The 27,925-nt window shown below is 34.1% G+C and overlaps 1 protein-coding gene and 28 non-coding genes across 30 annotated transcripts; 28 read left to right on the top strand and 1 right to left on the bottom strand.

The window, feature by feature from the left end:
• Window positions 1-1,293: 1,293 nt before the first annotated feature.
• On the bottom strand, window positions 1,294-5,766 carry LOC107445674 (uncharacterized). Of its 2 annotated transcripts, none has more exons than XM_016060128.4 (3): window positions 5,498-5,762; window positions 4,102-4,299; window positions 1,294-1,593 (listed from the first exon to the last, which is right to left on the bottom strand). In XM_016060128.4, exons 1-3 carry the CDS (start codon window positions 5,521-5,523, stop codon window positions 1,455-1,457), a joined length of 363 nt encoding a protein of 120 aa, XP_015915614.1. In that variant the 5' UTR covers window positions 5,524-5,762; the 3' UTR covers window positions 1,294-1,454. The 2 variants fall into 2 exon arrangements, with proteins under 2 accessions (XP_015915614.1, XP_015915615.1); XM_016060129.4 differs by lacking the exon at window positions 1,294-1,593 and adding an exon at window positions 3,305-3,589 and having other exon boundaries at window positions 5,498-5,766.
• Window positions 5,767-7,747: 1,981 nt separating this feature from the next.
• Window positions 7,748-7,820, top strand: TRNAR-CCU (transfer RNA arginine (anticodon CCU)). The gene has a single exon. It is a non-coding gene; the product is annotated as a tRNA-Arg (tRNA).
• A 260-nt stretch (window positions 7,821-8,080) lies between these two features.
• TRNAR-CCU (transfer RNA arginine (anticodon CCU)) lies at window positions 8,081-8,153 on the top strand. The gene has a single exon. It is a non-coding gene; the product is annotated as a tRNA-Arg (tRNA).
• A 926-nt stretch (window positions 8,154-9,079) lies between these two features.
• Window positions 9,080-9,152, top strand: TRNAR-CCU (transfer RNA arginine (anticodon CCU)). The gene has a single exon. It is a non-coding gene; the product is annotated as a tRNA-Arg (tRNA).
• A 1,229-nt stretch (window positions 9,153-10,381) lies between these two features.
• On the top strand, window positions 10,382-10,454 carry TRNAR-CCU (transfer RNA arginine (anticodon CCU)). Its single transcript has one exon. It is a non-coding gene; the product is annotated as a tRNA-Arg (tRNA).
• Window positions 10,455-11,683: 1,229 nt separating this feature from the next.
• On the top strand, window positions 11,684-11,756 carry TRNAR-CCU (transfer RNA arginine (anticodon CCU)). Its single transcript has one exon. It is a non-coding gene; the product is annotated as a tRNA-Arg (tRNA).
• A 1,893-nt stretch (window positions 11,757-13,649) lies between these two features.
• Window positions 13,650-13,722, top strand: TRNAR-CCU (transfer RNA arginine (anticodon CCU)). Its single transcript has one exon. It is a non-coding gene; the product is annotated as a tRNA-Arg (tRNA).
• Window positions 13,723-14,313: 591 nt separating this feature from the next.
• TRNAR-CCU (transfer RNA arginine (anticodon CCU)) lies at window positions 14,314-14,386 on the top strand. The gene has a single exon. It is a non-coding gene; the product is annotated as a tRNA-Arg (tRNA).
• A 592-nt stretch (window positions 14,387-14,978) lies between these two features.
• Window positions 14,979-15,051, top strand: TRNAR-CCU (transfer RNA arginine (anticodon CCU)). Its single transcript has one exon. It is a non-coding gene; the product is annotated as a tRNA-Arg (tRNA).
• A 593-nt stretch (window positions 15,052-15,644) lies between these two features.
• On the top strand, window positions 15,645-15,717 carry TRNAR-CCU (transfer RNA arginine (anticodon CCU)). The gene has a single exon. It is a non-coding gene; the product is annotated as a tRNA-Arg (tRNA).
• Window positions 15,718-16,309: 592 nt separating this feature from the next.
• On the top strand, window positions 16,310-16,382 carry TRNAR-CCU (transfer RNA arginine (anticodon CCU)). Its single transcript has one exon. It is a non-coding gene; the product is annotated as a tRNA-Arg (tRNA).
• A 260-nt stretch (window positions 16,383-16,642) lies between these two features.
• On the top strand, window positions 16,643-16,715 carry TRNAR-CCU (transfer RNA arginine (anticodon CCU)). Its single transcript has one exon. It is a non-coding gene; the product is annotated as a tRNA-Arg (tRNA).
• Window positions 16,716-17,310: 595 nt separating this feature from the next.
• Window positions 17,311-17,383, top strand: TRNAR-CCU (transfer RNA arginine (anticodon CCU)). Its single transcript has one exon. It is a non-coding gene; the product is annotated as a tRNA-Arg (tRNA).
• A 593-nt stretch (window positions 17,384-17,976) lies between these two features.
• Window positions 17,977-18,049, top strand: TRNAR-CCU (transfer RNA arginine (anticodon CCU)). The gene has a single exon. It is a non-coding gene; the product is annotated as a tRNA-Arg (tRNA).
• A 592-nt stretch (window positions 18,050-18,641) lies between these two features.
• TRNAR-CCU (transfer RNA arginine (anticodon CCU)) lies at window positions 18,642-18,714 on the top strand. The gene has a single exon. It is a non-coding gene; the product is annotated as a tRNA-Arg (tRNA).
• Window positions 18,715-19,307: 593 nt separating this feature from the next.
• TRNAR-CCU (transfer RNA arginine (anticodon CCU)) lies at window positions 19,308-19,380 on the top strand. Its single transcript has one exon. It is a non-coding gene; the product is annotated as a tRNA-Arg (tRNA).
• A 259-nt stretch (window positions 19,381-19,639) lies between these two features.
• TRNAR-CCU (transfer RNA arginine (anticodon CCU)) lies at window positions 19,640-19,712 on the top strand. The gene has a single exon. It is a non-coding gene; the product is annotated as a tRNA-Arg (tRNA).
• Window positions 19,713-19,972: 260 nt separating this feature from the next.
• On the top strand, window positions 19,973-20,045 carry TRNAR-CCU (transfer RNA arginine (anticodon CCU)). The gene has a single exon. It is a non-coding gene; the product is annotated as a tRNA-Arg (tRNA).
• A 260-nt stretch (window positions 20,046-20,305) lies between these two features.
• TRNAR-CCU (transfer RNA arginine (anticodon CCU)) lies at window positions 20,306-20,378 on the top strand. Its single transcript has one exon. It is a non-coding gene; the product is annotated as a tRNA-Arg (tRNA).
• Window positions 20,379-20,973: 595 nt separating this feature from the next.
• Window positions 20,974-21,046, top strand: TRNAR-CCU (transfer RNA arginine (anticodon CCU)). The gene has a single exon. It is a non-coding gene; the product is annotated as a tRNA-Arg (tRNA).
• A 593-nt stretch (window positions 21,047-21,639) lies between these two features.
• On the top strand, window positions 21,640-21,712 carry TRNAR-CCU (transfer RNA arginine (anticodon CCU)). Its single transcript has one exon. It is a non-coding gene; the product is annotated as a tRNA-Arg (tRNA).
• Window positions 21,713-22,274: 562 nt separating this feature from the next.
• On the top strand, window positions 22,275-22,347 carry TRNAR-CCU (transfer RNA arginine (anticodon CCU)). The gene has a single exon. It is a non-coding gene; the product is annotated as a tRNA-Arg (tRNA).
• Window positions 22,348-22,607: 260 nt separating this feature from the next.
• Window positions 22,608-22,680, top strand: TRNAR-CCU (transfer RNA arginine (anticodon CCU)). Its single transcript has one exon. It is a non-coding gene; the product is annotated as a tRNA-Arg (tRNA).
• Window positions 22,681-24,273: 1,593 nt separating this feature from the next.
• Window positions 24,274-24,346, top strand: TRNAR-CCU (transfer RNA arginine (anticodon CCU)). Its single transcript has one exon. It is a non-coding gene; the product is annotated as a tRNA-Arg (tRNA).
• Window positions 24,347-25,273: 927 nt separating this feature from the next.
• Window positions 25,274-25,346, top strand: TRNAR-CCU (transfer RNA arginine (anticodon CCU)). The gene has a single exon. It is a non-coding gene; the product is annotated as a tRNA-Arg (tRNA).
• A 260-nt stretch (window positions 25,347-25,606) lies between these two features.
• Window positions 25,607-25,679, top strand: TRNAR-CCU (transfer RNA arginine (anticodon CCU)). The gene has a single exon. It is a non-coding gene; the product is annotated as a tRNA-Arg (tRNA).
• A 260-nt stretch (window positions 25,680-25,939) lies between these two features.
• On the top strand, window positions 25,940-26,012 carry TRNAR-CCU (transfer RNA arginine (anticodon CCU)). The gene has a single exon. It is a non-coding gene; the product is annotated as a tRNA-Arg (tRNA).
• Window positions 26,013-27,271: 1,259 nt separating this feature from the next.
• Window positions 27,272-27,344, top strand: TRNAR-CCU (transfer RNA arginine (anticodon CCU)). Its single transcript has one exon. It is a non-coding gene; the product is annotated as a tRNA-Arg (tRNA).
• Window positions 27,345-27,604: 260 nt separating this feature from the next.
• On the top strand, window positions 27,605-27,677 carry TRNAR-CCU (transfer RNA arginine (anticodon CCU)). The gene has a single exon. It is a non-coding gene; the product is annotated as a tRNA-Arg (tRNA).
• The last annotated feature ends 248 nt before the right edge of the window (window positions 27,678-27,925 follow it).

Here is a 27,925-nt window from a genome sequence, read left to right as displayed (position 1 = left end):
CTGCAATAATATGCCACACACATGCAGTAAAAATGTGAAGTGCATGAAGAATTTATAACCACAGTAACATATTTTAATTGGTCTTTAGACTAATGCATCCTTTAAGAGAACCTAGGATAAAAAAAAATCTTAAAAATTCATGAGCCTTTCCTTTTAATATTTAGAAGTATATATTTTTTAAATAGTGAAAAAAAAATCATATTTCTATGTTAATTAGAATGCAAGATAAGATTAAGTTTAATTTTTTTTCTTTACACCTTTATGAAAAACTGTTGTATTAAAAGCCCGTATCTTAGTGTTTTTTTAAAAAAGAAAAAAAAAAGGAAAAAAAACTTGAAAATGATGTGTCTCAAATTTTATAAAACCTAATTTCATAGAATCTAGCACTTACATATTTATTTTAGTTGTTTTACTTCAACATGTTTTTAAGAAATTTAAAATAAATAATAAAAATTCATTTTCTTTAAAAATTTAAAAATAAGAAAACGAAATTTTAATGCTAGAATTTTTTTTTGTGTATTTTTCAAGCATTAATTGTAAAAAAAAAAATCAAAACGACTAATAAAGTATAATATTTTTAGCGATATTGAAAATTAGAAACCACATTTTTTCTAAAAAAAATTTAATGATTCATAGAAACTTATGAGAGTTTTTGTTTTCGTTTTGTATTCTACAACAGGAAAAAAAATTAGAAAAAAATGCATGCATGGACTAAAGACATTAGACCCAAATGTCACACTTTCTGAAGAACGGTCAACCGAATCCTTTATATGTATAATTATGATAAAAACGAAAGACCTAAAAAGAATATAAATAAATTAGCTTTGGATGCACTCAAACAATGTATTCTAAGCACCGAAATATGTTCCAGAAGGCATATAAAACGCATCCATTACTTAAATTAATATGGCTTATAAGCATCGCGTTTGTTCGTTATTCTAGTAGTAAGTTCTAAAGAAAATAGGGTATACTTTGTGATAATCAAAATTAAGCAAAACAACGTGATTGGAGAACGAAATGGAAATAATGTATAGTTTTGGTTTTGTAGACAGGAATCTTTCTCCCAGTGTGTAAACACATTTTAGTGTTTAGACACTGAGGCACTCTTGTTTATAACTGTACTTTTGTTTATGCTTTATTAACGTTGTTTTGTTTCATTCTAGACTAGCTGGCTGTTTTTTTTTCTATTAATTTTAATAGAAGATAAAATATGTTTTATTTTTAATGCGACTATGTAGTAAGTAAACTAACAGAATGTGTGCCAGCAGATAATTTGAAGAATATTAATAAAAATTCAATTGAAACTTTTAATGAAGCGTATATTACATTTGTAATAAAATCATACAACCATGCATAGCAGTTTCTAACAGTTATTGTTACTGTTTTCTCAAGTTCATTATTTAAAATGCGAAACTCAGAGCACAGTTTGCTCATTATCACTTCTTTTTTTTTCTTTAAAGATTGGAGGTATTCATAATTTTGTTGTATTCATCTTCAAACATTTCTCTAGAACAAGTTGTTTCAAGAAGATCATTAAAAATTCCACTTAATTCCTCATCAGTTTTCAAGGAAGTTTTCTCTGTAAGTGTTAACCTAGTAAATAAAAAAAACTGTTAAAAGAAATCTTCCAATGATCGGTTGTTACTCGCAAAAATTTTCATTTTAATTCCACAAGCAAAAATTGATTGTTATTGGAAAAATTACAATTGCAGATGTTCACAGGCTTGTTTAAGATATGAGTAAATATTAACTATTTTTAAGTTCTGTAATATTGCAGAAAAACTTGCTTTTTATCTGATTTTTTTTCTTTTAGATTTTTAATTAATTAATTTGTTTTTCCTTCAATAATTTAGACTTACGACTCTTACTAAAGAGTGAAGGACAGTCGTAATCCGACTAAAATAGTCAGCGTAATTAAGTCAACTAACCAGTCGAACTAAATAATGATTTTCTGGTATATTTCCGGGTTGATTTGAGTATTTGAAACCCTTTTATAAACTTTCTTTATTCAAAAATGTGCTTAAGAAAAAAATTTAATTTTTCATTTTGTGTTCATTGTTTCAAGTTTTCTGTTGTTTGAAATATTTCAACGAACACTGCACTAAAATAAAAGGAAAAAAGAAGAAAAGAAAAAAAAGAATCATCCTGAATATATATTGATTTAATGATCAGATCTTCACATTTTAGGACTCATTCTTAATGACTTGAGTGGGTGACTTAAAAATATGCTAATTAATTAATACAATAATATTTTAAGTTACGAAATAAGACACGAAAACATACTTTCTTTAAATAAGCAAACCTGAGCCATGATGGCCCAGGGGAATAGAGGGTTCGCTTTATAATGAGGCTAACCGTGTTCGAATCCCAGTTGATACGAATTCCGCATCCAGCTTGCACCGACCACAGTGCTGACGTGAAATATCCTCAGTGGTAGGCGGATCATTGGTTAGAGTTCCCTTGCCGTCTGACTTACCGTGGGAGGTTCTTGCGGTCTTCCTCTCCATGTAACGCAAATGCGGATTAGTTACATCAGAAAGTCCTCCACGAAAACAAAGTTCACCCAATACTTGATCCAGGTGTTTCCTTGTCTCTTGGATTGGGTTCAAAATTACAATTCTGGAAGGCTACGGAGTTGCACGTTAGTAGTCGTAATTAGTCGTTGTCGTAAAATTCTTCGCAGTCGATTTTAGAATTTTTTTAATTAATTTTTTAAGAAAATATGGTTGAAAAAATTGAAAATTTCAGAACATTTAAAAAATCTTAAAATTTATTATTTTAAATGGAATTTGTTTTCTTATTTAAGTGCAATACTTCTTTCAACACTCAATCAAGCAATAAACTGAGTAAAAAATTCATTTTGATTGCAATTATTTTAGAATTTCTCTTAATTTTAGATTATTTTTCAAATTTTAAAAACCTACAATTTAATTAGTAGTATAATTAAATTAGTAGAAGAGAAAAAAACTAGCAAAAGCCATTAGTCTACTGAAAAATGCAGTAAAATTGGTAGCTATGCAAATAATTCAAAAATAGATAGTGACATAACTGTACAATAGAAATATTCTACTTTATTTAATTATTTAAACACGGTGACTTTTAAAATTTTTATAAGAAAATGGTTGAGTTACCAATATATTCAAAATTTCATTTATAATTTGATACACAACTAATGCAGGAAATTTTAGTTAGCTTAAATCATATTTTCTCAAATTCCAGATGCTTCTTTAGTTGTAAATGTACACCTATTTGTTAAATTTATAAAATAGGAAAAACAATCGGAAATTTTTAAAATTTATAATTGTGCTTAGAAGAAATTTCACAAAAATAGTAAAGAAGGAAGAGATTTTAAAAAAAAGTATAGATCTTCCATTTTATTTTGACCTCTTAAAAGTAGCTTTACATATAATCTGTTACTGGCATCGGTTTTAAGAGTTAAGTAGTGTATATTAATATCTTTCATTCCAGTGGGTTTTTTCGAGAATAATTTTTCTCTTTTTTCACTCTAAGTAATGACTATTTATCCAATGTTGTAAAAAGATTAATTCAACTTTCTCGAGATCTTCATTTTAAAAGTTTCTGCTTGATTCTATATCAAAAACAAGAAAAAATGGATAAATAAGCTATAAAAATACGATTGTGGGAGATTTGATGTTACCAGATACAATTCTTAGCATTTATATTGGAAATTATATAAATATATAAGATTCAAAACAAATATAAAAATCCGTATCCAATTTGATCTTGATCTGTTGCATAATATAAGGCTATCGTTATAAATTATTAAAAAGTAAAATTACTTCTCCTCTATTACTTCGTATTGTGTCACAAATTCTGCAATTCTAAAATAAATTAAAAAAATTCTACGTATAGCTGATAATTTTTCCAATCCAATATATTGCTTATTTCGCTACTATTTACATACTAACATGACATAATAAATAATATTTCATAAACAAAATATGTACTATCTTTTTCTTAGAGAAATATCGACCTTTAAAGGGGGGGGGGGAAACAAACAATGATGGCTTTGATTAGTGAGTGTCTCCATATTTTCCACAAAAAATAGAAGAAGAAAAAGAGAACTATATTGTTACTTACTTTGTGAAATGTTCTCGGCTATTTTCCAGTTCATCCAGTACTTTTTCACCATTTTCGTTTTTATATTCGACAAAACGTCTAATCATATGCCGATCACCGTGGTTCGCCATTGTTGTTTCCTCTGCGTCGTCGGACGTCTTATTTTTCAAGCCAAGGACTTCCTCCATATGTTTCGAATCAGTTTCAACTGATGAATTACTAGAATGAAAAATCAGATAAATATTTATATTAAGAAAAAAAATAAGACTATAATTACAAATAACATGCTGCTATTAGTTATTCCCATCTCTAAAACTATAGATCCCATTTCTTAAAAAAGTAATAAGATGCAAATACTATTCTTATATCCACACTGTCACTGCACTTAAATTACACAATGGTTTAATTTGAAGTAACTACTCTTTCTCTGCATGTCTCTTTGAATACCTTCCCACGCACTTCTATTTCAAAAATACAACCATTTTTTACAATTTTCCTCTTTCTCCACGTTGATCAATGACATATAAATGTATAGATAGGATATTTCGTAGTTATTGACCTGAATATATTATTAAAATATTGTCAAAAATGAAGTGAAAACAATCTACACATTTATTTTGATATCATTGATTTGATATCATTATGATATCATTATTATTATCATTATTTTTGATATATTTATCAAAAATAACCGAGGAAGTTTTCACATTTCTTAAACAAAATATATAAATAAATGGAAAGAAGTATTTTTATATCATATAATGTATGAAAAAGGACTATATCAAGCAGAAATAAGTGCTTAAAATTATATGCCTTAAGCTAAGCAATCCATCTCTAAAAAGTGATGCACAAACACATTTAATTAATTAAACACACAATTAAACTGAATATTAGAAGAGCTATTTGTAATTTCTATTTGATGTAAAATAAAATAAATGAAATGTCTAAAACTAATGCTAATTCTTTAGAATAGTTTTTAATTAATAAATTCAGAATTAATTAAGAATAATTTTTTTTAATTTTATTATGCAGAATGTGTCTTTAGTGCAAAATGTCTCTTGGCTTGCGGAACATTTATCCTCAACACTGTTGCGATTGTACTTTTCAGTGTTTAATAAAAACAGTAGCATTATTTTAGTGTTTGCATAATAATTAATAGCAGAAATGGACAAAAAAGAGACCTAGCTTCAAATCTATATAAATATTTTGAAGTGCAAATATGATTTTTCAGTAGTAAAACACAAAATAGAATGCAGGACACAATTCTAACTAAATTACAATAAAACACTGCGAAAAAACTAATTTTTTATGGGTGAAAAAAAAACAAAGAAAAAGAAAGATGAAGGATTAAATTAGCATGATCCTATTGATTTTGTTTCACTTTGCATGCGGAATAATGCTAATTTTATTAACTTACGTTTCATTCGATGGACGATTCCCCATTTTTAAGTTCTTGAAATTCTAGGAAGGAAATGTACTTTAATCGACAAGCATGTAGAGCGGTAGATGGAGCTCGTGTAGTATTGCCAATAATTGAGATTTGTAAAAACTTATGACCTGTTGCAATCTCAGCTACAATGTGCGAGTAGACCTTCTCGAAATACATCAAAACACAATCTATTGTATTGAACGTACACAATGGCTAAAACCTGTTTATCACTAAAAGTTTCTAGCAGTGTTTAATGTTAAAAAATTTTTTCCTGGAATGCAAGTAGATACTTATTCGCGAAAGAAGAGTGAGAGGGAGGAGCTAAGAATGTAGAATGGAGCATTGGAAAAGGATCAAATCCTATGAGCTTTGAATTTAACTGTAGTACAAATTTAGGAAATTAGAATATTTCTCCGAAATTAAGTCAAAATTACATTAATCATTATTTATTAATTATTAGTTACTATTAGTTTTTATTATTATTATTTATTAGTTATTAGTTACTATTAGTTTTTATTATTATTATTTATTTATTATTAGTTACTATTAGTTTTTATTATTATCATTTATTAATTATTATTAATTAAAAGTTATTATTATTTATTAATTATTTATAATTATTTATTAATTATTTATAATTATTTATTATTAATTAAAAGTTATTATTATTATTTAAAAGTTATTATTATTTATTAATTATTTATTATTATTTATTATTGTTTATTATTATATATTATTATTTAATCTTTATAATTATTATTATTATTATTTGTACTCACGGATGGTTGATTAAGTGAGGAAAAAACAAAAACGCTATTAAAATCTCATGCATCAATGCTAAATAAAGTGAGTTAAAACATAAAACCTGTTTTATTGTCAGAGAAAATATTAACGGAAATTATTAAGACCTCAAAATTTCATCAGTCAAATCAAATTTATTTTGATGTTTTCTAGTGCTTAATGTATGTAAACTTTTTTTTTGACTTACGTAAATACCTTTACAATTTTGATTTCATTTTTGACAAGGGATCTAAAAATATATATTAAAGGTATTGATAACAAAATTAGTGAACAATTTTAAAAACTAATGTCTAATTCAATATAATACTTGATAGAAAATTCTTACTTATCATAACGTAAGAATTTAATTTAAGAAGACTAGTTTAACACTTTAAAAAAAGACCCAAATTTAAACAAGAAACTATAACTATTACGTTTTTAAGAAGACCAACGTGGTTCATAACCAAGCAACGATCCAATATTCCTAAAAATATATCAAGATACAAAATAAAATGAAGTTCAGCAATTATATATAATAATATTGTATTCTAGATAGTATACTGTATACTGCAATAATTAAAATGAAGTATAAAAGAAGGGAACGATGAGTTTCATAAGTTCTAGTTTTCATATAATTAGCATTAGTGCTGTCATATAATAAAAATGAAGAATTAAATATTCTTTAATCTAAACTAACATTTAAAGATTTTTTTTTAAACTTATTTTTTTGTGTCAGATTTTCACCATTTAATTAATATTAATTATTAAGCATATGTTATTAAGCACCAGTAATAAATAAACTCTTCAAATAGTGAGCATCGGTCTCCTAAACCGGAGATTGCGGGTTCGAATCCCGCGGTGGGTAGATGAGTATTTTTTTCATAATTTTGTGGAATTCTGAGACAGCAAGACAATATTGTTATTTCATGCTTGTCTTATATTGGGGACTTAAACAGTCCGAACCTCAAAAGAACTTGTCTAACAATTTAACTATTTTAAACCAATAGCAGTTAATAATTCCTTGATAAGTGCAAATCGTCTCAAGAGACAGTAAAAGCCAAAATCAAATTTATTTAAAAAGTGCTCCATAATAGGTTTTATTTTCTTTCTATCCATCTTGTCAAGCCCACGTGGCCAAATGGATAAGGCATCGGTCTCCTAAACCGGGGATTGCGGGTTCGATTCCCGCCGTGTGTAGATGAGTATTTTTTTTCTTCATTTTTTGGAATTCTGAGACAGCAAGACATTATTGTTATTTCATGCTTGTCTTATATTGGGAACTTGAACAGTCCGAATCTCAAGAGAACTTGTCTAACAATTTAACTATTTTAAACCAATAGCAGTTAATAATTCCTTGATGAGTGCAAATCCTCTCTAGAGACAGTAAAAGCCAATATCAAATTTATTTAAAAAGTGCTCCACAGTAAGTTTTATTTTTTTTTCTATCCTTCTTGTCAAGCCCGCGTGGCCTAATGGATAAGGCATCGGTCTCCTAAACAGAGGATTGCGGGTTCGAGTCCCGCCGTGGGTAGATGAGTATCTTTTTTCATCATTTTTTGGAATTCTGAGGCAGCAAGACAATATTGTTATTTCATGCTTGTCTAATATTTTGAACTTGAACAGTCCGAACCTCAAAAGAACTTGTCTAACATTTTAACTATTTTAAACCAATAGCAGTTAATAATTCTTTGATAAGTGCTAATCCTCTCAAGAGACAGTAAAAGCCAAAATCAAAGTTATTTAAAAAGTGCTCCATAGTAAGTTTTATTTTCTTTCTATTCATCTTGCCAAGCCCGCGTGGCCTAATGGATAAGGCATCGGTCTCCTAAACCGGGGATTGCGGGTTCGAGTCCCGTTGTGGGTAGATGAGTACTTTTTTTCATCATTTTTTGGAATTCTGAGACAGCAGGACAATATTGTTATTTCATGCTTGTCTTATATTGGGGACTTGAACAGTCCGAACCTCAAAAGAACTTGGCTAACAATTTAACTATTTTAAACAATTAGCAGTTAATAATTCTTTGATAAGTGCAAATCCTCTCAAGAGACAGTAAAAGCCAATATCAAAGTTATTTAAAAAGTGCTCCATAGTAAGTTTTATTTTCTTTCTATTCATCTTGACAAGCCCGCGTGGCCTAATGGATAAGGCATCGGTCTCCTAAACAAAGGATTGCGGGTTCGAGTCCCGCCTTGGGTAGATGAGTACTTTTTTTCATCATTTTTTGGAAATCTGAGACAGCAAGACAATATTGTTATTTTATGCTTGTCTTATATTGGGGACTTGAACAGTCCGAACCTCAAAAGAACTTGTCTAACAATTTAAATATTTTAAACCAATAGCAGTTAATAATACCTTGATAAGTGCAAATCCTCTCTAGAGACAGTAAAAGCCAAAATCAAATTTAGTTAAAAAGTGCTCCATAGTAAGTTTTATTTTCTTTCTATTCATCTTGTCAAGCCCGCGTGTCCTAATGGATAAGGCATCGGTCTCCTAATCCGGGGATTGCGGGTTCGAGTCCCGCCGTGTTTAGATGAGTACTTTTTTTCATCATTTTTTGGAATTCTGAGACAGCAAGACAATATTGTTATTTCATGCTTGTCTTACATTGGGGACTTGAACAATCCGAACCTCAAAAGAACTTGTCTAACAATTTACCTATTTTAAACCAATAGCAGTTAATAATTCTTTGATAAGTGCTAATCCTCTCAAGAGACAGTAAAAGCCAAAATCAAAGTTATTTAAAAAGTGCTCCATAGTAAGTTTTATTTTCTTTCTATTCATCTTGCCAAGCCCGCGTGGCCTAATGGATAAGGCATCGGTCTCCTAAACCGGGGATTGCGGGTTCGAGTCCCGTTGTGGGTAGATGAGTACTTTTTTTCATCATTTTTTGGAATTCTGAGACAGCAGGACAATATTGTTATTTCATGCTTGTCTTATATTGGGGACTTGAACAGTCCGAACCTCAAAAGAACTTGGCTAACAATTTAACTATTTTAAACAATTAGCAGTTAATAATTCTTTGATAAGTGCAAATCCTCTCAAGAGACAGTAAAAGCCAATATCAAAGTTATTTAAAAAGTGCTCCATAGTAAGTTTTATTTTCTTTCTATTCATCTTGACAAGCCCGCGTGGCCTAATGGATAAGGCATCGGTCTCCTAAACAAAGGATTGCGGGTTCGAGTCCCGCCTTGGGTAGATGAGTACTTTTTTTCATCATTTTTTGGAAATCTGAGACAGCAAGACAATATTGTTATTTTATGCTTGTCTTATATTGGGGACTTGAACAGTCCGAACCTCAAAAGAACTTGTCTAACAATTTAAATATTTTAAACCAATAGCAGTTAATAATACCTTGATAAGTGCAAATCCTCTCTAGAGACAGTAAAAGCCAAAATCAAATTTAGTTAAAAAGTGCTCCATAGTAAGTTTTATTTTCTTTCTATTCATCTTGTCAAGCCCGCGTGTCCTAATGGATAAGGCATCGGTCTCCTAATCCGGGGATTGCGGGTTCGAGTCCCGCCGTGTTTAGATGAGTACTTTTTTTCATCATTTTTTGGAATTCTGAGACAGCAAGACAATATTGTTATTTCATGCTTGTCTTATATTGGGGACTTGAACAGTCCGAACCTCAAAAGAACTTGTCTAACAATCTAACTATTTTAAACCAATAGCAGTTAATAATTCCTTGATAAGTGCAAATCCTGTCTAGAGACAGTAAAAGCCAAAATCAAATTTATTTAAAAAGTGCTCCATAGTAAGTTTTATTTTCTTTCTATCCATCTTGTCAAGCCCGCGTGGCCTAATGGATAAGGCATCGGTCTCCTATACCGGGGATTGCGGGTTCGAGTTCCGCCGTGGGTAGATGAGTACATTTTTTCATCATTTTTTGGAATTCTGAGATAGCAAGACAATATTGTTATTTCATGCTTGTCTTATATAGGGGACTTGAACAGTCCGAACCTCAAAAGAACTTGTCTAACAGTTTAACTATTTTAAACAAATAGCAGTTAATAATTCCTTGATGAGAGCAAATCCTCTCCAGAGACAGTAAAAGCCAAAATCAAATTTATTCAAAAAGTGCTCCATAGTAAGCCCGCGTGGCCTAATGGATAAGGCATCGGTCTCCTAAACCGGGGATTGCGGGTTCGAGTCCCGCCGTGGGTAGATGAGTACTTTTTTTCATCATTTTTTGGAATTCTGAGACAGCAAGACAATATTGTTATTTCATGCTTGTCTTATATTGGGAACTTGAACAGTCCGAACCTCAAAAGAACTTGTCTAACAATTTAACTATTTTAAACCAATAGTAGTTAATAATTCCTTGATGAGTGCAAATCATCTCTAGACACAGAAAAAACCAAAATCAAATTTATTTAAAAAGTGCTCCATAGTAAGTTTTATTTTCTTTATATCCATCTTGCCAAGCCCGTGTGTCCTAATGGATAAGGCATCGGTCTCCTAAACCGGGGATTGCGGGTTCGAGTCCCGCCGTGGGTAGATGAGTACTTTTTTTCATCATTTTTTGGAATTCTGAGACAGCAAGACAATATTGTTATTTCATGCTTGTCTTATATTGGGGACTTGAACAGTCCGAACCTCAAAAGAACTTGTCTAACAATCTAACTATTTTAAACCAATAGCAGTTAATAATTCCTTGATAAATGCAAATCCTGTCTAGAGACAGTAAAAGCCAAAATCAAATTTATTTAAAAAGTGCTCCAAAGTAAGTTTTATTTTCTTTCTATCCATCTTGTCAAGCCCGCGTGGCCTAATGGATAAGGCATCGGTCTCCTATACCGGGGATTGCGGGTTCGAGTTCCGCCGTGGGTAGATGAGTACATTTTTTCATCATTTTTTGGAATTCTGAGATAGCAAGACAATATTGTTATTTCATGCTTGTCTTATATAGGGGACTTGAACAGTCCGAACCTCAAAAGAACTTGTCTAAAAATTTAAATATTTTAAACCAATAGCAGTTAATAATTCCTTGATGAGAGCAAATCCTCTCCAGAGACAGTAAAAGCCAAAATCAAATTTATTCAAAAAGTGCTCCATAGTAAGCCCGCGTGGCCTAATGGATAAGGCATCGGTCTCCTAAACCGGGGATTGCGAGTTCGAGTCCCGCCGTAGGTAGATGAGTACTTTTTTTCATCATTTTTTGGAATTCTGAGACAGCAAGACAATATTGTTATATCATGCTTGTCTTATAAAGGGGACTTGAACAGTCCGAACCTCAAAAGAACTTGTCTAACAATTTAACTATTTTAAACCAATAGAAGTTAATAATTCCTTAATAAGTGCAAATCCTCTCTAGACACAGTAAAAGCCAAAGTCAAATTTATTTAAAAAGTGCTCCATAGTAAGTTTTATTTTCTTTCTATCCATCTTGTCAAGCCCGCGTGGCCTAATGGATAAGGCATCGGTCTCCTAAACCGGGGATTGCGGGTTCGAGTCCCGCCGTGGGAAGATGAGTACTTTTTTTCATCATTTTTTGGAATTCTGAGACAGCAAGACAATATTGCTATTTCATGCTTGTCTTATATTGGGGACTTGAAAAGTCCGAACCTCAAAAGAACTTGTCTAACAATTTAACTATTTTAAACAAATAGCAGTTAATAATTCTTTGATAAGTGCAAATGCTCTCAAGAGACAGTAAATGCCAATATCAAAGTTATTTAAAAAGTGCTCCATAGTAAGTTTTATTTTCTTTCTATTCATCTTGTCAAGCCCGCGTGGCCTAATGGATAAGGCATCGGTCTCCTAAACAAAGGATTGCGGGTTCGAGTCCCGCCGTGGGTAGATGAGTATTTTTTTCATCATTTTTTGGAATTCTTAGACAGCAAGACAATATTGTTATTTCATGCTTGTCTTATATTGGGGATTTGAACAGTCCGATCCTCAAAAGAACTTGTCTGACAATTTAACTATTTTAAACCAATAGCAGTTAATAATTCCTTGATAAGTGCATATCCTCTCTAGAGACAATAAAAGCCAAAATCAAATTTATTTAAAAAGTGCTCCATAGTAAGTTTTATTTTCTTTCTATTCACCTTGTCAAGCCCGCGTGGCCTAATGGATAAGGCATCAGTCTCCTAAACAAAGGATTGCGGGTTCGAGTCCCGCCGTGGGAAGATGAGTACATTTTTTCATCATTTTTTGGAATTCAGAGACAGCAGGACAATATTGTTATTTCATGCTTGTCTTATATTGGGGACTTGAACAGTCCGAACCTCAAAAGAACTTGTCTAACAATTTAACTATTTTAAACAAATAGCAGTTAATAATTCTTTGATAAGTGCAAATCCTCTCAAGAGACAGTTAAAGCCAATATCAAAGTTATTTAAAAAGTGCTCCATAGTAAGTTTTATTTTCTTTCTATTCATCTTGTCAAGCCCGCGAGGCCTAATGGATAAGGCATCGGTCTCCTAAACAAAGGATTGCGGGTTCGAGTCCCGCCGAGGGTAAATGAGTATTTTTTTCATTATTTTTTGGAATTCTGAGACGGCAAGACAATATTGTTACTTCATGCTTGTCTTATATTGGGGACTTGAACAGTCGATACCTCAAAAGAACTTGTCTAACAATTTAACTATTTTAAACCAATAGAAGTTAATAATTCCTTGATAAGTGCAAATCCTCTCTAGAGACAGTAAGAGCCAAAATCAAATTTATTTAAAAAGTGCTCCATAGTAAGTTTTATTTTCTTTATATCCATCTTGCCAAGCCCGTGTGTCCTAATGGATAAGGCATCGGTCTCCTAAACCGGGGATTGCGGGTTCGAGTCCCGCCGTGGGTAGATGAGTACTTTTTTTCATCATTTTTTGGAATTCTGAGACAGCAAGACAATATTGTTATTTCATGCTTGTCTTATATTGGGGACTTGAACAGTCCGAACCTCAAAAGAACTTGTCTAACAATTTAACTATTTTAAACCAATATCAGTTAATAATTCCTTGATAAGTGCAAATCCTATCTAGAGACAGTAAAAGCCAAAATCAAATTTATTTAAAAAGTGCTCCATAGTAAGTTTTATTTTCTTTCTATCCATCTTGTCAAGCCCGCGTGGCCTAATGGATAAGGCATCGGTCTCCTATACCGGGGATTGCGGGTTCGAGTTCCGCCGTGGATAGATGAGTACTTTTTTTCATCATTTTTTGGAATTCTGAGATAGCAAGACAATATTGTTATTTCATGCTTGTCTTATATTGGGGACGTGCACAGGCCGAACCTCAAAAGAACTTGTCTAAAAATTTAAATATTTTAAACCAATTGCAGTTAATAATTCCTTGATGAGAGCAAATCCTCTCCAGAGACAGTAAAAGCCAAAATCAAATTTATTCAAAAAGTGCTCCATAGTAAGCCCGCGTGGCCTAATGGATAAGGCATCGGTCTCCTAAACCGGGGATTGCGGGTTCGAGTCCCGCCGTGGGTAGATGAGTACTTTTTTTCATCATTTTTTGGAATTCTGAGACAGCAAGACAATATTGTTATATCATGCTTGTCTTATATAGGGGACTTGACAGTCCAAACCTCAAAAGAACTTGTCTAACAATTTAACTATTTTAAACCAATAGAAGTTAATAATTCCTTAATAAGTGCAAATCCTCTCTAGACACAGTAAAAGCCAAAGTCAAATTTATTTAAAAAGTGGTCCATAGTAAGTTTTATTTTCTTTCTATCCATCTTCTCAAGCCCGCGTGGCCTAATGGATAAGGCATCGGTCTTCTAAACCGGGGATTGCGGGTTCGAGTCCCGCCGTGGGTAGATGAGTACGTTTTTTCATCCTTTTTCGAATTCTGAGACAGCATGTCAATATTGTTATATCATGCTTGTCTTATATTGGGGACTTGAACAGTCCAAACCTAAAAAGAACTTGTCTAACAATTTAACTATTTTCAACCAATAAAAGTTAATAATTCCTTGATAAGTGCAAATCCTCTCTAGAGACAGTAAAAGCCAAAATCAAATTTATTTAAAAAGTGCTCCATAGTAAGTTTTATTTTCTTTCTATCCATCTTGTCAAGCCCGCGTGGCCTAATGGATAAGGCATCGGCCTCCTAAACCGGGGATTGCGGGTTCGAGTCCCGCCGTGGGTAGATGAGTACTTTTTTTCATCATTTTTTGGAATTCTGAGACAGCAAGACAATATTGTTATTTCATGCTTGTCTTATATTGGGGACTTGAACAGTCCGAACCTCAAAAGAACTTGTCTAACAATTTAACTATTTTAAACCAATAGAAGTTAATAATTCCTTAATAAGTGCAAATCCTCTCTAGAGACAGTAAAAGCCAAAATCAAATTTATTTAGAAAGTGCTCCATAGTAAGTTTTATTTTCTTTCTATCCATCTTGTCAAGCCCGCGTGGCCTAATGGATAAGGCATCGGTCTCCTAAACAAAGGATTGCGGGTTCGAGTTCCGCCGTGGGTAGATGAGTATTTTTTTCATCATTTTTTGGAATTCTTAGACAGCAAGACAATATTGTTATTTCATGCTTGTCTTATATTGGGGACTTGAACAGTCCGAACCTCAAAAGAACTTGTCTAACAATTTAACTATTTTAAACCAATAGCAGTTAATAATTCCTTGATAAGTGCAAATCCTCTCAAGAGACAGTAAAAGCCAAAATCAAATTTATTTAAAAAGTGCTCCATAGTAAGTTTTATTTTCTTTCTATCCATCTTGTCAAGCCCGCGTGGCCTAATGGATAAGGCATCGGACTCCTAAACCGGGGATTGCGGGTTCGAGTCCCGCCGTGGGTAGATGAGTACTTTTTTTCATCATTTTTTGGAATTCTGAGACAGCAAGACAATATTGTTATTTCATGCTTGTCTTATATTGGGGACTTGAACAGTCCGAACCTCAAAAGAACTTGTCTAAAAATTTAACTATTTTAAACAAATAGCAGTTAATAATTCTTTGATAAGTGCAAATCCTCTCAAGAGACAGTAAAAGCCAATATCAAAGTTATTTAAAAAGTGCTCCATAGTAAGTTTTATTTTCTTTCTATTCATCTTGTCAAGCCCGCGTGGCCTAATGGATAAGGCATCGGTCTCCTAAACAAAGGATTGCGGGTTCGAGTCCCGTCGTGGGTAGTAGAGTATTGATTTTCATCATTTTTTGGAATTCTGAGACAGCAAGACAATATTGTTATTTCATGCTTGTCTTATATTGGGGACTTGAACAGTCCGATCCTCAAAAGAACTTGTCTAACAATTTAACTATTTTAAACCAATAGAAGTTAATAATTCCTTGATAAGTGCAAATCCTCTCTAGAGACAGTGAAAGCCAAAATCAAATTTATTTAAAAAGTGCTCCATAGTAAGTTTTATTTTCTTTCTATCCATCTTATCAAGCCCGCGTGGCCTAATGGATAAGGCATCGGTCTCCTAAACCGGGGACTGCGGGTTCGAGTCCCGCTGTGGGAGATGAGTACTTTTTTTCATCATTTTTTGGAATTCTGAGACAGCAAGACAATATTGTTATTTTATGCTTGTCTTATATTGGGGACTTGAACAATCCAAACCTCAAAAGAACTTGTCTAACAATTTAACTATTTTAAACCAATAGAAGTTAATAATTACTTAATAAGTGCAAATCCTCTCTAGAGACAGTAAAAGCCAAAATCAAATTTATTTAAAAAGTGCTCCATAGTAAGTTTTATTTTCTTTCTATCCATCTTGTCAAGTCCGCGTGGCCTAATGAATAAGGCATCGGTCTCCTAAACCGGGGATTGCGGGTTCGAATCCCGCCGTGGGTAGATGAGTACTTTTTTTCATCTTTTTTTGGAGTTCTGAGACAGCAGGACAATATTGTTATTTCATGCTTGTCTTATATTGGGGACTTGAACAGTCCGAACCTCAAAAGAACTTGTCTAACAATTTAACTATTTTTAACCAATAGCAGTTAATAATTCCTTGATAAGTGCAAATCCTCTCAAGAGACAGTAAAAGCCAAAATCAAATTTATTTAAAAAGTGCTCCATAGTAAGTTTTATTTTCTTTCTATCCATCTTGTCAAGCCCGCGTGGCCTAATGGATAAGGCATCGGTCTCCTAAACCGGGGATTGCGGGTTCGAGTCCCGCCGTGGGAAGATGAGTACTTTTTTTCATCATTTTTTGGAATTCTGAGACAGCAAGACAATATTGCTATTTCATGCTTGTCTTATATTGGGGACTTGAACAGTCCGATCCTCAAAAGAACTTGTCTAACAATTTAACTATTTTAAACCAATAGCAGTTAATAATTCCTTGATAAGTGCAAATCCTCTCTAGAGACAGTAAAAGCCAAAATCAAATTTATTTAAAAAGTGCTCCATAGTAAGTTTTATTTTCTTTCTATCCATCTTATCAAGCCCGCGTGGCCTAATGGATAAGGCATCGGTCTCCTAAACCGGGGATTGCGGGTTCGAGTCCCGCCGTGGGTAGATGAGTACTTTTTTTCATCATTTTTTGGAATTCTGAGACAGCAAGACAATATTGTTATTTTATGCTTGTCTTATATTGGGGACTTGAACAGCCCGAACCTCAAAAGAACTTGTCTAACAATTTAACTATTTTAAACCAATAGCAGTTAATAATTCCTTGATAAGTGCATATCCTCTCTAGAGACAATAAAAGCCAAAATCAAATTTATTTAAAAAGTGCTCCATAGTAAGTTTTATTTTCTTTCAATCCATCTTGTCAAGCCCGCGTGGCCTAATGGATAAGGCATCGGTCTCCTAAACCGGAGATTGCGGGTTCGAGAGTCCCGCCGGGGGTAGATGAGTACTTTTTTTCATCATTTTTTGGAATTCTGAGACAGCAGTACAATATTGTTATTTCATGCTTGTCTTATATTGGGGACTTGAACAGTCCGAACCTCAAAAGAACTTGTCTAACAATTTAACTATTTTAAACCAATAGCAGTTAATAATTCCTTGATAAGTGCAAATCCTCTCAAGAGACAGTAAAAGCCAAAATCAAATTTATTTAAAAAGTGCTCCATAGTAAGTTTTATTTTCTTTCTATCCATCTTGTCAAGCCCGCGTGGCCTAATGGATAAGGCATCGGACTCCTAAACCGGGGATTGCGGGTTCGAGTCCCGCCGTGGGTAGATGAGTACTTTTTTTCATCATTTTTTGGAATTCTGAGACAGCAAGACAATATTGTTATTTCATGCTTGTCTTATATTGGGGACTTGAACAGTCCGAACCTCAAAAGAACTTGTCTAACAATTTAACTATTTTAAACAAATAGCAGTTAATAATTCTTTGATAAGTGCAAATCCTCTCAAGAGACAGTAAAAGCCAATATCAAAGTTATTTAAAAAGTGCTCCATAGTAAGTTTTATTTTCTTTCTATTCATCTTGTCAAGCCCGCGTGGCCTAATGGATAAGGCATCGGTCTCCTAAACAAAGGATTGCGGGTTCGAGTCCCGCCGTGGGTAGTAGAGTATTGATTTTCATCATTTTTTGGAATTCTGAGACAGCAAGACAATATTGTTATTTCATGCTTGTCTTATATTGGGGACTTGAACAGTCCGATCCTCAAAAGAACTTGTCTAACAATTTAACTATTTTAAACCAATAGAAGTTAATAATTCCTTGATAAGTGCAAATCCTCTCTAGAGACAGTGAAAGCCAAAATCAAATTTATTTAAAAAGTGCTCCATACTAAGTTTTATTTTCTTTCTATCCATCTTGTCAAGCCCGCGTGGCCTAATGGATAAGGCATCGGCCTCCTAAACCGGGGATTGCGGGTTCGAGTCCCGCCGTGGGTAGATGAGTACTTTTTTTCATCATTTTTTGGAATTCTGAGACAGCAAGACAATATTGTTATTTCATGCTTGTCTTATATTGGGGACTTGAACAGTCCGAACCTCAAAAGAACTTGTCTAACAATTTAACTATTTTAAACCAATAGAAGTTAATAATTCCTTAATAAGTGCAAATCCTCTCTAGAGACAGTAAAAGCCAAAATCAAATTTATTTAGAAAGTGCTCCATAGTAAGTTTTATTTTCTTTCTATCCATCTTGTCAAGCCCGCGTGGCCTAATGGATAAGGCATCGGTCTCCTAAACAAAGGATTGCGGGTTCGAGTTCCGCCGTGGGTAGATGAGTATTTTTTTCATCATTTTTTGGAATTCTTAGACAGCAAGACAATATTGTTATTTCATGCTTGTCTTATATTGGGGACTTGAACAGTCCGAACCTCAAAAGAACTTGTCTAACAATTTAACTATTTTAAACCAATAGCAGTTAATAATTCCTTGATAAGTGCAAATCCTCTCAAGAGACAGTAAAAGCCAAAATCAAATTTATTTAAAAAGTGCTCCATAGTAAGTTTTATTTTCTTTCTATCCATCTTGTCAAGCCCGCGTGGCCTAATGGATAAGGCATCGGACTCCTAAACCGGGGATTGCGGGTTCGAGTCCCGCCGTGGGTAGATGAGTACTTTTTTTCATCATTTTTTGGAATTCTGAGACAGCAAGACAATATTGTTATTTCATGCTTGTCTTATATTGGGGACTTGAACAGTCCGAACCTCAAAAGAACTTGTCTAACAATTTAACTATTTTAAACAAATAGCAGTTAATAATTCTTTGATAAGTGCAAATCCTCTCAAGAGACAGTAAAAGCCAATATCAAAGTTATTTAAAAAGTGCTCCATAGTAAGTTTTATTTTCTTTCTATTCATCTTGTCAAGCCCGCGTGGCCTAATGGATAAGGCATCGGTCTCCTAAACAAAGGATTGCGGGTTCGAGTCCCGCCGTGGGTAGTAGAGTATTGATTTTCATCATTTTTTGGAATTCTGAGACAGCAAGACAATATTGTTATTTCATGCTTGTCTTATATTGGGGACTTGAACAGTCCGATCCTCAAAAGAACTTGTCTAACAATTTAACTATTTTAAACCAATAGAAGTTAATAATTCCTTGATAAGTGCAAATCCTCTCTAGAGACAGTGAAAGCCAAAATCAAATTTATTTAAAAAGTGCTCCATAGTAAGTTTTATTTTCTTTCTATCCATCTTATCAAGCCCGCGTGGCCTAATGGATAAGGCATCGGTCTCCTAAACCGGGGACTGCGGGTTCGAGTCCCGCTGTGGGAGATGAGTACTTTTTTTCATCATTTTTTGGAATTCTGAGACAGCAAGACAATATTGTTATTTTATGCTTGTCTTATATTGGGGACTTGAACAATCCAAACCTCAAAAGAACTTGTCTAACAATTTAACTATTTTAAACCAATAGAAGTTAATAATTACTTAATAAGTGCAAATCCTCTCTAGAGACAGTAAAAGCCAAAATCAAATTTATTTAAAAAGTGCTCCATAGTAAGTTTTATTTTCTTTCTATCCATCTTGTCAAGTCCGCGTGGCCTAATGGATAAGGCATCGGTCTCCTAAACCGGGGATTGCGGGTTCGAATCCCGCCGTGGGTAGATGAGTACTTTTTTTCATCTTTTTTTGGAGTTCTGAGACAGCAGGACAATATTGTTATTTCATGCTTGTCTTATATTGGGGACTTGAACAGTCCGAACCTCAAAAGAACTTGTCTAACAATTTAACTATTTTTAACCAATAGCAGTTAATAATTCCTTGATAAGTGCAAATCCTCTCAAGAGACAGTAAAAGCCAAAATCAAATTTATTTAAAAAGTGCTCCATAGTAAGTTTTATTTTCTTTCTATCCATCTTGTCAAGCCCGCGTGGCCTAATGGATAAGGCATCGGTCTCCTAAACCGGGGATTGCGGGTTCGAGTCCCGCCGTGGGAAGATGAGTACTTTTTTTCATCATTTTTTGGAATTCTGAGACAGCAAGACAATATTGCTATTTCATGCTTGTCTTATATTGGGGACTTGAACAGTCCGATCCTCAAAAGAACTTGTCTAACAATTTAACTATTTTAAACCAATAGCAGTTAATAATTCCTTGATAAGTGCAAATCCTCTCTAGAGACAGTAAAAGCCAAAATCAAATTTATTTAAAAAGTGCTCCATAGTAAGTTTTATTTTCTTTCTATCCATCTTATCAAGCCCGCGTGGCCTAATGGATAAGGCATCGGTCTCCTAAACCGGGGATTGCGGGTTCGAGTCCCGCCGTGGGTAGATGAGTACTTTTTTTCATCATTTTTTGGAATTCTGAGACAGCAAGACAATATTGTTATTTTATGCTTGTCTTATATTGGGGACTTGAACAGCCCGAACCTCAAAAGAACTTGTCTAACAATTTAACTATTTTAAACCAATAGCAGTTAATAATTCCTTGATAAGTGCATATCCTCTCTAGAGACAATAAAAGCCAAAATCAAATTTATTTAAAAAGTGCTCCATAGTAAGTTTTATTTTCTTTCAATCCATCTTGTCAAGCCCGCGTGGCCTAATGGATAAGGCATCGGTCTCCTAAACCGGAGATTGCGGGTTCGAGAGTCCCGCCGGGGGTAGATGAGTACTTTTTTTCATCATTTTTTGGAATTCTGAGACAGCAGTACAATATTGTTATTTCATGCTTGTCTTATATTGGGGACTTGAACAGTCCGAACCTCAAAAGAACTTGTCTAACAATTTAACTATTTTAAACCAATAGCAGTTAATAATTCCTTGATAAGTGCAAATCCTCTCAAGAGACAGTAAAAGCCAAAATCAAATTTATTTAAAAAGTGCTCCATAGTAAGTTTTATTTTCTTTCTATCCATCTTGTCAAGCCCGCGTGGCCTAATGGATAAGGCATCGGACTCCTAAACCGGGGATTGCGGGTTCGAGTCCCGCCGTGGGTAGATGAGTACTTTTTTTCATCATTTTTTGGAATTCTGAGACAGCAAGACAATATTGTTATTTCATGCTTGTCTTATATTGGGGACTTGAACAGTCCGAACCTCAAAAGAACTTGTCTAACAATTTAACTATTTTAAACAAATAGCAGTTAATAATTCTTTGATAAGTGCAAATCCTCTCAAGAGACAGTAAAAGCCAATATCAAAGTTATTTAAAAAGTGCTCCATAGTAAGTTTTATTTTCTTTCTATTCATCTTGTCAAGCCCGCGTGGCCTAATGGATAAGGCATCGGTCTCCTAAACAAAGGATTGCGGGTTCGAGTCCCGCCGTGGGTAGTAGAGTATTGATTTTCATCATTTTTTGGAATTCTGAGACAGCAAGACAATATTGTTATTTCATGCTTGTCTTATATTGGGGACTTGAACAGTCCGATCCTCAAAAGAACTTGTCTAACAATTTAACTATTTTAAACCAATAGAAGTTAATAATTCCTTGATAAGTGCAAATCCTCTCTAGAGACAGTGAAAGCCAAAATCAAATTTATTTAAAAAGTGCTCCATACTAAGTTTTATTTTCTTTTTATCCATCTTATCAAGCCCGCGTGGCCTAATGGATAAGGCATCGGTCTCCTAAACCGGGGACTGCGGGTTCGAGTCCCGCTGTGGGAGATGAGTACTTTTTTTCATCATTTTTTGGAATTCTGAGACAGCAAGACAATATTGTTATTTTATGCTTGTCTTATATTGGGGACTTGAACAATCCAAACCTCAAAAGAACTTGTCTAACAATTTAACTATTTTAAACCAACAGAAGTTAATAATTACTTAATAAGTGCAAATCCTCTCTAGAGACAGTAAAAGCCAAAATCAAATTTATTTAAAAAGTGCTCCATAGTAAGTTTTATTTTCTTTCTATCCATCTTGTCAAGTCCGCGTGGCCTAATGGATAAGGCATCGGTCTCCTAAACCGGGGATTGCGGGTTCGAGTTCCGCCGTGGGTAGATGAGTACTTTTTTTCATCATTTTTTGGAATTCTGAGATAGCAAGACAATATTGTTATTTCATGCTTGTCTTATATTGGGGACGTGCACAGTCCGAACCTCAAAAGAACTTGTCTAAAAATTTAAATATTTTAAACCAATTGCAGTTAATAATTCCTTGATGAGAGCAAATCCTCTCCAGAGACAGTAAAAGCCAAAATCAAATTTATTCAAAAAGTGCTCCATAGTAAGCCCGCGTGGCCTAATGGATAAGGCATCGGTCTCCTAAACCGGGGATTGCGGGTTCGAGTCCCGCCGTGGGTAGATGAGTACTTTTTTTCATCATTTTTTGGAATTCTGAGACAGCAAGATAATATTGTTATATCATGCTTGTCTTATATAGGGGACTTGAACAGTCCAAACCTCAAAAGAACTTGTCTAACAATTTAACTATTTTAAACCAATAGAAGTTAATAATTCCTTAATAAGTGCAAATCCTCTCTAGACACAGTAAAAGCCAAAGTCAAATTTATTTAAAAAGTGGTCCATAGTAAGTTTTATTTTCTTTCTATCCATCTTGTCAAGCCCGCGTGGCCTAATGGATAAGGCATCGGCCTCCTAAACCGGGGATTGCGGGTTCGAGTCCCGCCGTGGGTAGATGAGTACTTTTTTTCATCATTTTTTGGAATTCTGAGACAGCAAGACAATATTGTTATTTCATGCTTGTCTTATATTGGGGACTTGAACAGTCCGAACCTCAAAAGAACTTGTCTAACAATTTAACTATTTTAAACCAATAGAAGTTAATAATTCCTTAATAAGTGCAAATCCTCTCTACAGACAGTAAAAGCCAAAATCAAATTTATTTAGAAAGTGCTCCATAGTAAGTTTTATTTTCTTTCTATCCATCTTGTCAAGCCCGCGTGGCCTAATGGATAAGGCATCGGTCTCCTAAACAAAGGATTGCGGGTTCGAATTCCGCCGTGGGTAGATGAGTATTTTTTTCATCATTTTTTGGAATTCTTAGACAGCAAGACAATATTGTTATTTCATGCTTGTCTTATATTGGGGACTTGAACAGTCCGATCCTCAAAAGAACTTGTCTAACAATTTAACTATTTTAAACCAATAGCAGTTAATAATTCCTTGATAAGTGCATATCCTCTCTAGAGACAATAAAAGCCAAAATCAAATTTATTTAAAAAGTGCTCCATAGTAAGTTTTATTTTCTTTCAATCCATCTTGTCAAGCCCGCGTGGCCTAATGGATAAGGCATCGGTCTCCTAAACCGGAGATTGCGGGTTCGAGAGTCCCGCCGGGGGTAGATGAGTACTTTTTTTCATCATTTTTTGGAATTCTGAGACAGCAGTACAATATTGTTATTTCATGCTTGTCTTATATTGGGGACTTGAACAGTCCGAACCTCAAAAGAACTTGTCTAACAATTTAACTATTTTAAACCAATAGCAGTTAATAATTCCTTGATAAGTGCAAATCCTCTCAAGAGACAGTAAAAGCCAAAATCAAATTTATTTAAAAAGTGCTCCATAGTAAGTTTTATTTTCTTTCTATCCATCTTGTCAAGCCCGCGTGGCCTAATGGATAAGGCATCGGACTCCTAAACCGGGGATTGCTGGTTCGAGTCCCGCCGTGGGTAGATGAGTACTTTTTTTCATCATTTTTTGGAATTCTGAGACAGCAAGACAATATTGTTATTTCATGCTTGTCTTATATTGGGGACTTGAACAGTCCGAACCTCAAAAGAACTTGTCTAACAATTTAACTATTTTAAACAAATAGCAGTTAATAATTCTTTGATAAGTGCAAATCCTCTCAAGAGACAGTAAAAGCCAATATCAAAGTTATTTAAAAAGTGATCCATAGTAAGTTTTATTTTCTTTCTATTCATCTTGTCAAGCCCGCGTGGCCTAATGGATAAGGCATCGGTCTCCTAAACAAAGGATTGCGGGTTCGAGTCCCGCCGTGGGTAGTAGAGTATTGATTTTCATCATTTTTTGGAATTCTGAGACAGCAAGACAATATTGTTATTTCATGCTTGTCTTATATTGGGGACTTGAACAGTCCGATCCTCAAAAGAACTTGTCTAAGAATTTAACTATTTTAAACCAATAGAAGTTAATAATTCCTTGATAAGTGCAAATCCTCTCTAGAGACAGTGAAAGCCAAAATCAAATTTATTTAAAAAGTGCTCCATAGTAAGTTTTATTTTCTTTCTATCCATCTTATCAAGCCCGCGTGGCCTAATGGATAAGGCATCGGTCTCCTAAACCGGGGACTGCGGGTTCGAGTCCCGCTGTGGGAGACGAGTACTTTTTTTCATCATTTTTTGGAATTCTGAGACAGCAAGACAATATTGTTATTTTATGCTTGTCTTATATTGGGGACTTGAAAAGTCCGAACCTCAAAAGAACTTATCTAACAATTTAACTATTTTAAACAAATAGCAGTTAATAATTCTTTGATAAGTGCAAATCCTCTCTAGAGACAGTGAAAGCCAAAATCAAATTTATTTAAAAAGTGCTCCATAGTAAGTTTTATTTTCTTTCAATCCATCTTGTCAAGCCCGCGTGGCCTAATGGATAAGGCATCGGTCTCCTAAACCGGAGATTGCGGGTTCGAGAGTCCCGCCGGGGGTAGATGAGTACTTTTTTTCATCATTTTTTGGAATTCTGAGACAGCAGTACAATATTGTTATTTCATGCTTGTCTTATATTGGGGACTTGAACAATCCAAACCTCAAAAGAACTTGTCTAGCAATTTAACTATTTTAAACCAATAGCAGTTAATAATTCCTTGATAAGTGCATATCCTCTCTAGAGACAATAAAAGCCAAAATCAAATTTATTTAAAAAGTGCTCCATAGTAAGTTTTATTTTCTTTCTATTCATCTTGTCAAGCCCGCGTGGCCTAATGGATAAGGCATCAGTCTCCTATACAAAGGATTGCGGGTTCGAGTCCCGCCGTGGGTAGTAGAGTATTGTTTTTCATCATTTTTTGGAATTCTGAGACAGCAAGACAATATTGTTATTTCATGCTTGTCTTATATTGGGGACTTGAACAGTCCGATCCTCAAAAGAACTTGTCTAACAATTTAACTATTTTAAACCAATAGAAGTTAATAATTCCTTGATAAGTGCAAATCCTCTCTAGAGACAGTAAAAGCCAAAATCAAATTTATTTAAAAAGTGCTCCATAGTAAGTTTTATTTTCTTTCTATCCATCTTATCAAGCCCGCGTGGCCTAATGGATAAGGCATCGGTCTCCTAAACCGGGGATTGCGGGTTCGAGTCCCGCCGTGGGTAGATGAGTACTTTTTTTCATCATTTTTTGGAATTCTGAGACAGCAAGACAATATTGTTATTTTATGCTTGTCTTATATTGGGGACTTGAACAGCCCGAACCTCAAAAGAACTTGTCTAACAATTTAACTATTTTAAACCAATAGCAGTTAATAATTCCTTCATAAGTGAAAATCCTCTCTAGAGACAGTAAAAGCCAAAATCAAATTTATTTAAAAAGTGCTCCATAGTAAGTTTTATTTTCTTTCTATCCATCTTGTCAAGCCCGCGTAGCCTAATGGATAAGGCATCGGTCTCCTAAACCGGGGATTGCGGGTTCGAGTCCCGCCGTGGGTAGATGAGTACTTTTTTTCTTCATTTTCTGGAATTCAGAGACTGCAATACAATATTGTTATTTCATGCTTGTCTTATATTGGGGACTTGAACAGTCCGAACCTCAAAAGAACTTGTCTAACAATTTAACTATTTTAAACCAATAGAAGTTAATAATTCCTTGATAAGTGCAAATCCTCTCTAGAGACAGTAAAAGTCAAAATCAAATTTATTTAAAAAGTGCTCCATAGTAAGTTTTATTTTCTTTCTATCCATCTTGTCAAGCCCGCGTAGCCTAATGGATAAGGCATCGGTCTCCTAAGCCGGGGATTGCGGGTTCGAGTCCCGCCGTGGGTAGATGAGTACTTTTTTTCATCATTTTTTGGAATTCTGAGACAGCAAGACAATATTGTTATTTTATGCTTGTCTTATATTGGGGACTTGAACAGTCCGAACCTCAAAAGAACTTGTCTAACAATTTAAATATTTTAAACCAATAGCAGTTAATAATTCCTTGATAAGGGCAAATCCTCTCTAGAGACAGTAAAAGCCAAAATCAAATTTAGTTTAAAAGTGCTCCATGGTAAGTTTTATTTTCTTTCTATCCATCTTGTCAAGCCCGCGTGGCCTAATGGATAAGGCATCGGTCTCCAATACCGTGGACTGCGGGTTCGAGTCCCGCTGTGGGTAGATGAGTACTTTTTTTCATCACTTTTTGGAATTCTGAGACTGCAGGACAGTATTGTTATTTCATGCTTGTCTTATATTGGGGACTTGAACAGTCCGAACCTCAAAAGAACTTGTCTAACAATTTAACTATTTTAAACCAATGGCAGTTAATAATTCCTTGATAAGTGCAAATCCTCTCAAGAGACAGTAAAAGCCAAAATCAAATTTATTTAAAAAGTGCACCATACTAAGTTTTATTTTCTTTCTATCCATCTTGTCAAGCCCGCGTGGCCTAATGGATAAGGCATCGGACTCCTAAACGAAGGATTGCGGGTTCGAGTCCCGCCGTGTTTAGATGAGTACTTTATTTCATCATTTTTTGGAATTCTGAGACAGCAAGACAATATTGTTATTTTATGCTTGTCTTATATTGGGGACTTGAACAGTCCGAACCTCAAAAGAACTTGTCTAACAATTTAAATATTTTAAACCAATAGCAGTTAATAATACCTTGATAAGTGCAAATCCTCTCTAGAGACAGTAAAAGCCAAAATCAAATTTAGTTAAAAAGTGCTCCATAGTAAGTTTTATTTTCTTTCTATTCATCTTGTCAAGCCCGCGTGGCCTAATGGATAAGGCATCGGTCTCCTAATCCGGGGATTGCGGGTTCGAGTCCCGCCGTGTTTAGATGAGTACTTTATTTCATCATTTTTTGGAATTCTGAGACAGCAAGACAATATTGTTATTTCATGCTTGTCTTACATTGGGGACTTGAACAATCCGAACCTCAAAAGAACTTGTCTAACAATTTACCTATTTTAAACCAATAGAAGTTAATAATTCCTTGATAAGTTCAAATCCTCTCTAGAGACAGTAAAAGCCAAAATCAAATTTATTTAAAAAATGCTCCATAGTAAGTTTTATTTTCTTTCTATTCATCTTGCCAAGCCCGCGTGGCCTAATGGATAAGGCATCGGACTCCTAAACCGGGGATTGCGGGTTCGAGTCCCGCCGTGGGTAGATGAGTACTTTTTTTCATCATTTTTTGGAATTCTGAGACAGCAAGACAATATTGTTATTTCATGCTTGTCTTATATTGGGGACTTGAACAGTCCGAACCTCAAAAGAACTTGTCTAACAATTTAACTATTTTAAACAAATAGCAGTTAATAATTCTTTGATAAGTGCAAATCCTCTCAAGAGACAGTAAAAGCCAATATCAAAGTTATTTAAAAAGTGCTCCATAGTAAGTTTTATTTTCTTTCTATTCATCTTGTCAAGCCCGCGTGGCCTAATGGATAAGGCATCGGTCTCCTAAACCGGGGATTGCGGGTTCGAGTCCCGCCGTGGGAAGATGAGTACTTTTTTTCATCATTTTTTGGAATTCTGAGACAGCAAGACAATATTGCTATTTCATGCTTGTCTTATATTGGGGACTTGAAAAGTCCGAACCTCAAAAGAACTTATCTAACAATTTAACTATTTTAAACAAATAGCAGTTAATAATTCTTTGATAAGTGCAAATCCTCTCAAGAGACAGTAAAAGCCAATATCAAAGTTATTTAAAAAGTGCTCCATAGTAAGTTTTATTTTCTTTCTAT

This window comes from Parasteatoda tepidariorum, chromosome 6, assembly GCF_982258835.1.
Source record: "Parasteatoda tepidariorum strain Cologne lab strain chromosome 6, Ptep-v5.0, whole genome shotgun sequence".
NCBI lineage: Eukaryota > Metazoa > Arthropoda > Arachnida > Araneae > Theridiidae > Parasteatoda > Parasteatoda tepidariorum.
This window is presented reverse-complemented; position numbering and strand designations above follow the sequence as displayed.

Bases quoted from the DNA above. Each gene is read 5' to 3' on its own strand.
- LOC107445674 (XM_016060128.4), bottom strand. From the start codon at position 5,523: ATGGGGAATCGTCCATCGAATGAAAC. The intron at 4,300-5,497 runs GTAAGTTAATAA...TTTTCATTCTAG, and splicing joins AATCGTCCATCGAATGAAAC to TAATTCATCAGTTGAAACTG. The intron at 1,594-4,101 runs GTAAGTAACAAT...TTTATTTACTAG, and splicing joins AGCCGAGAACATTTCACAAA to GTTAACACTTACAGAGAAAA.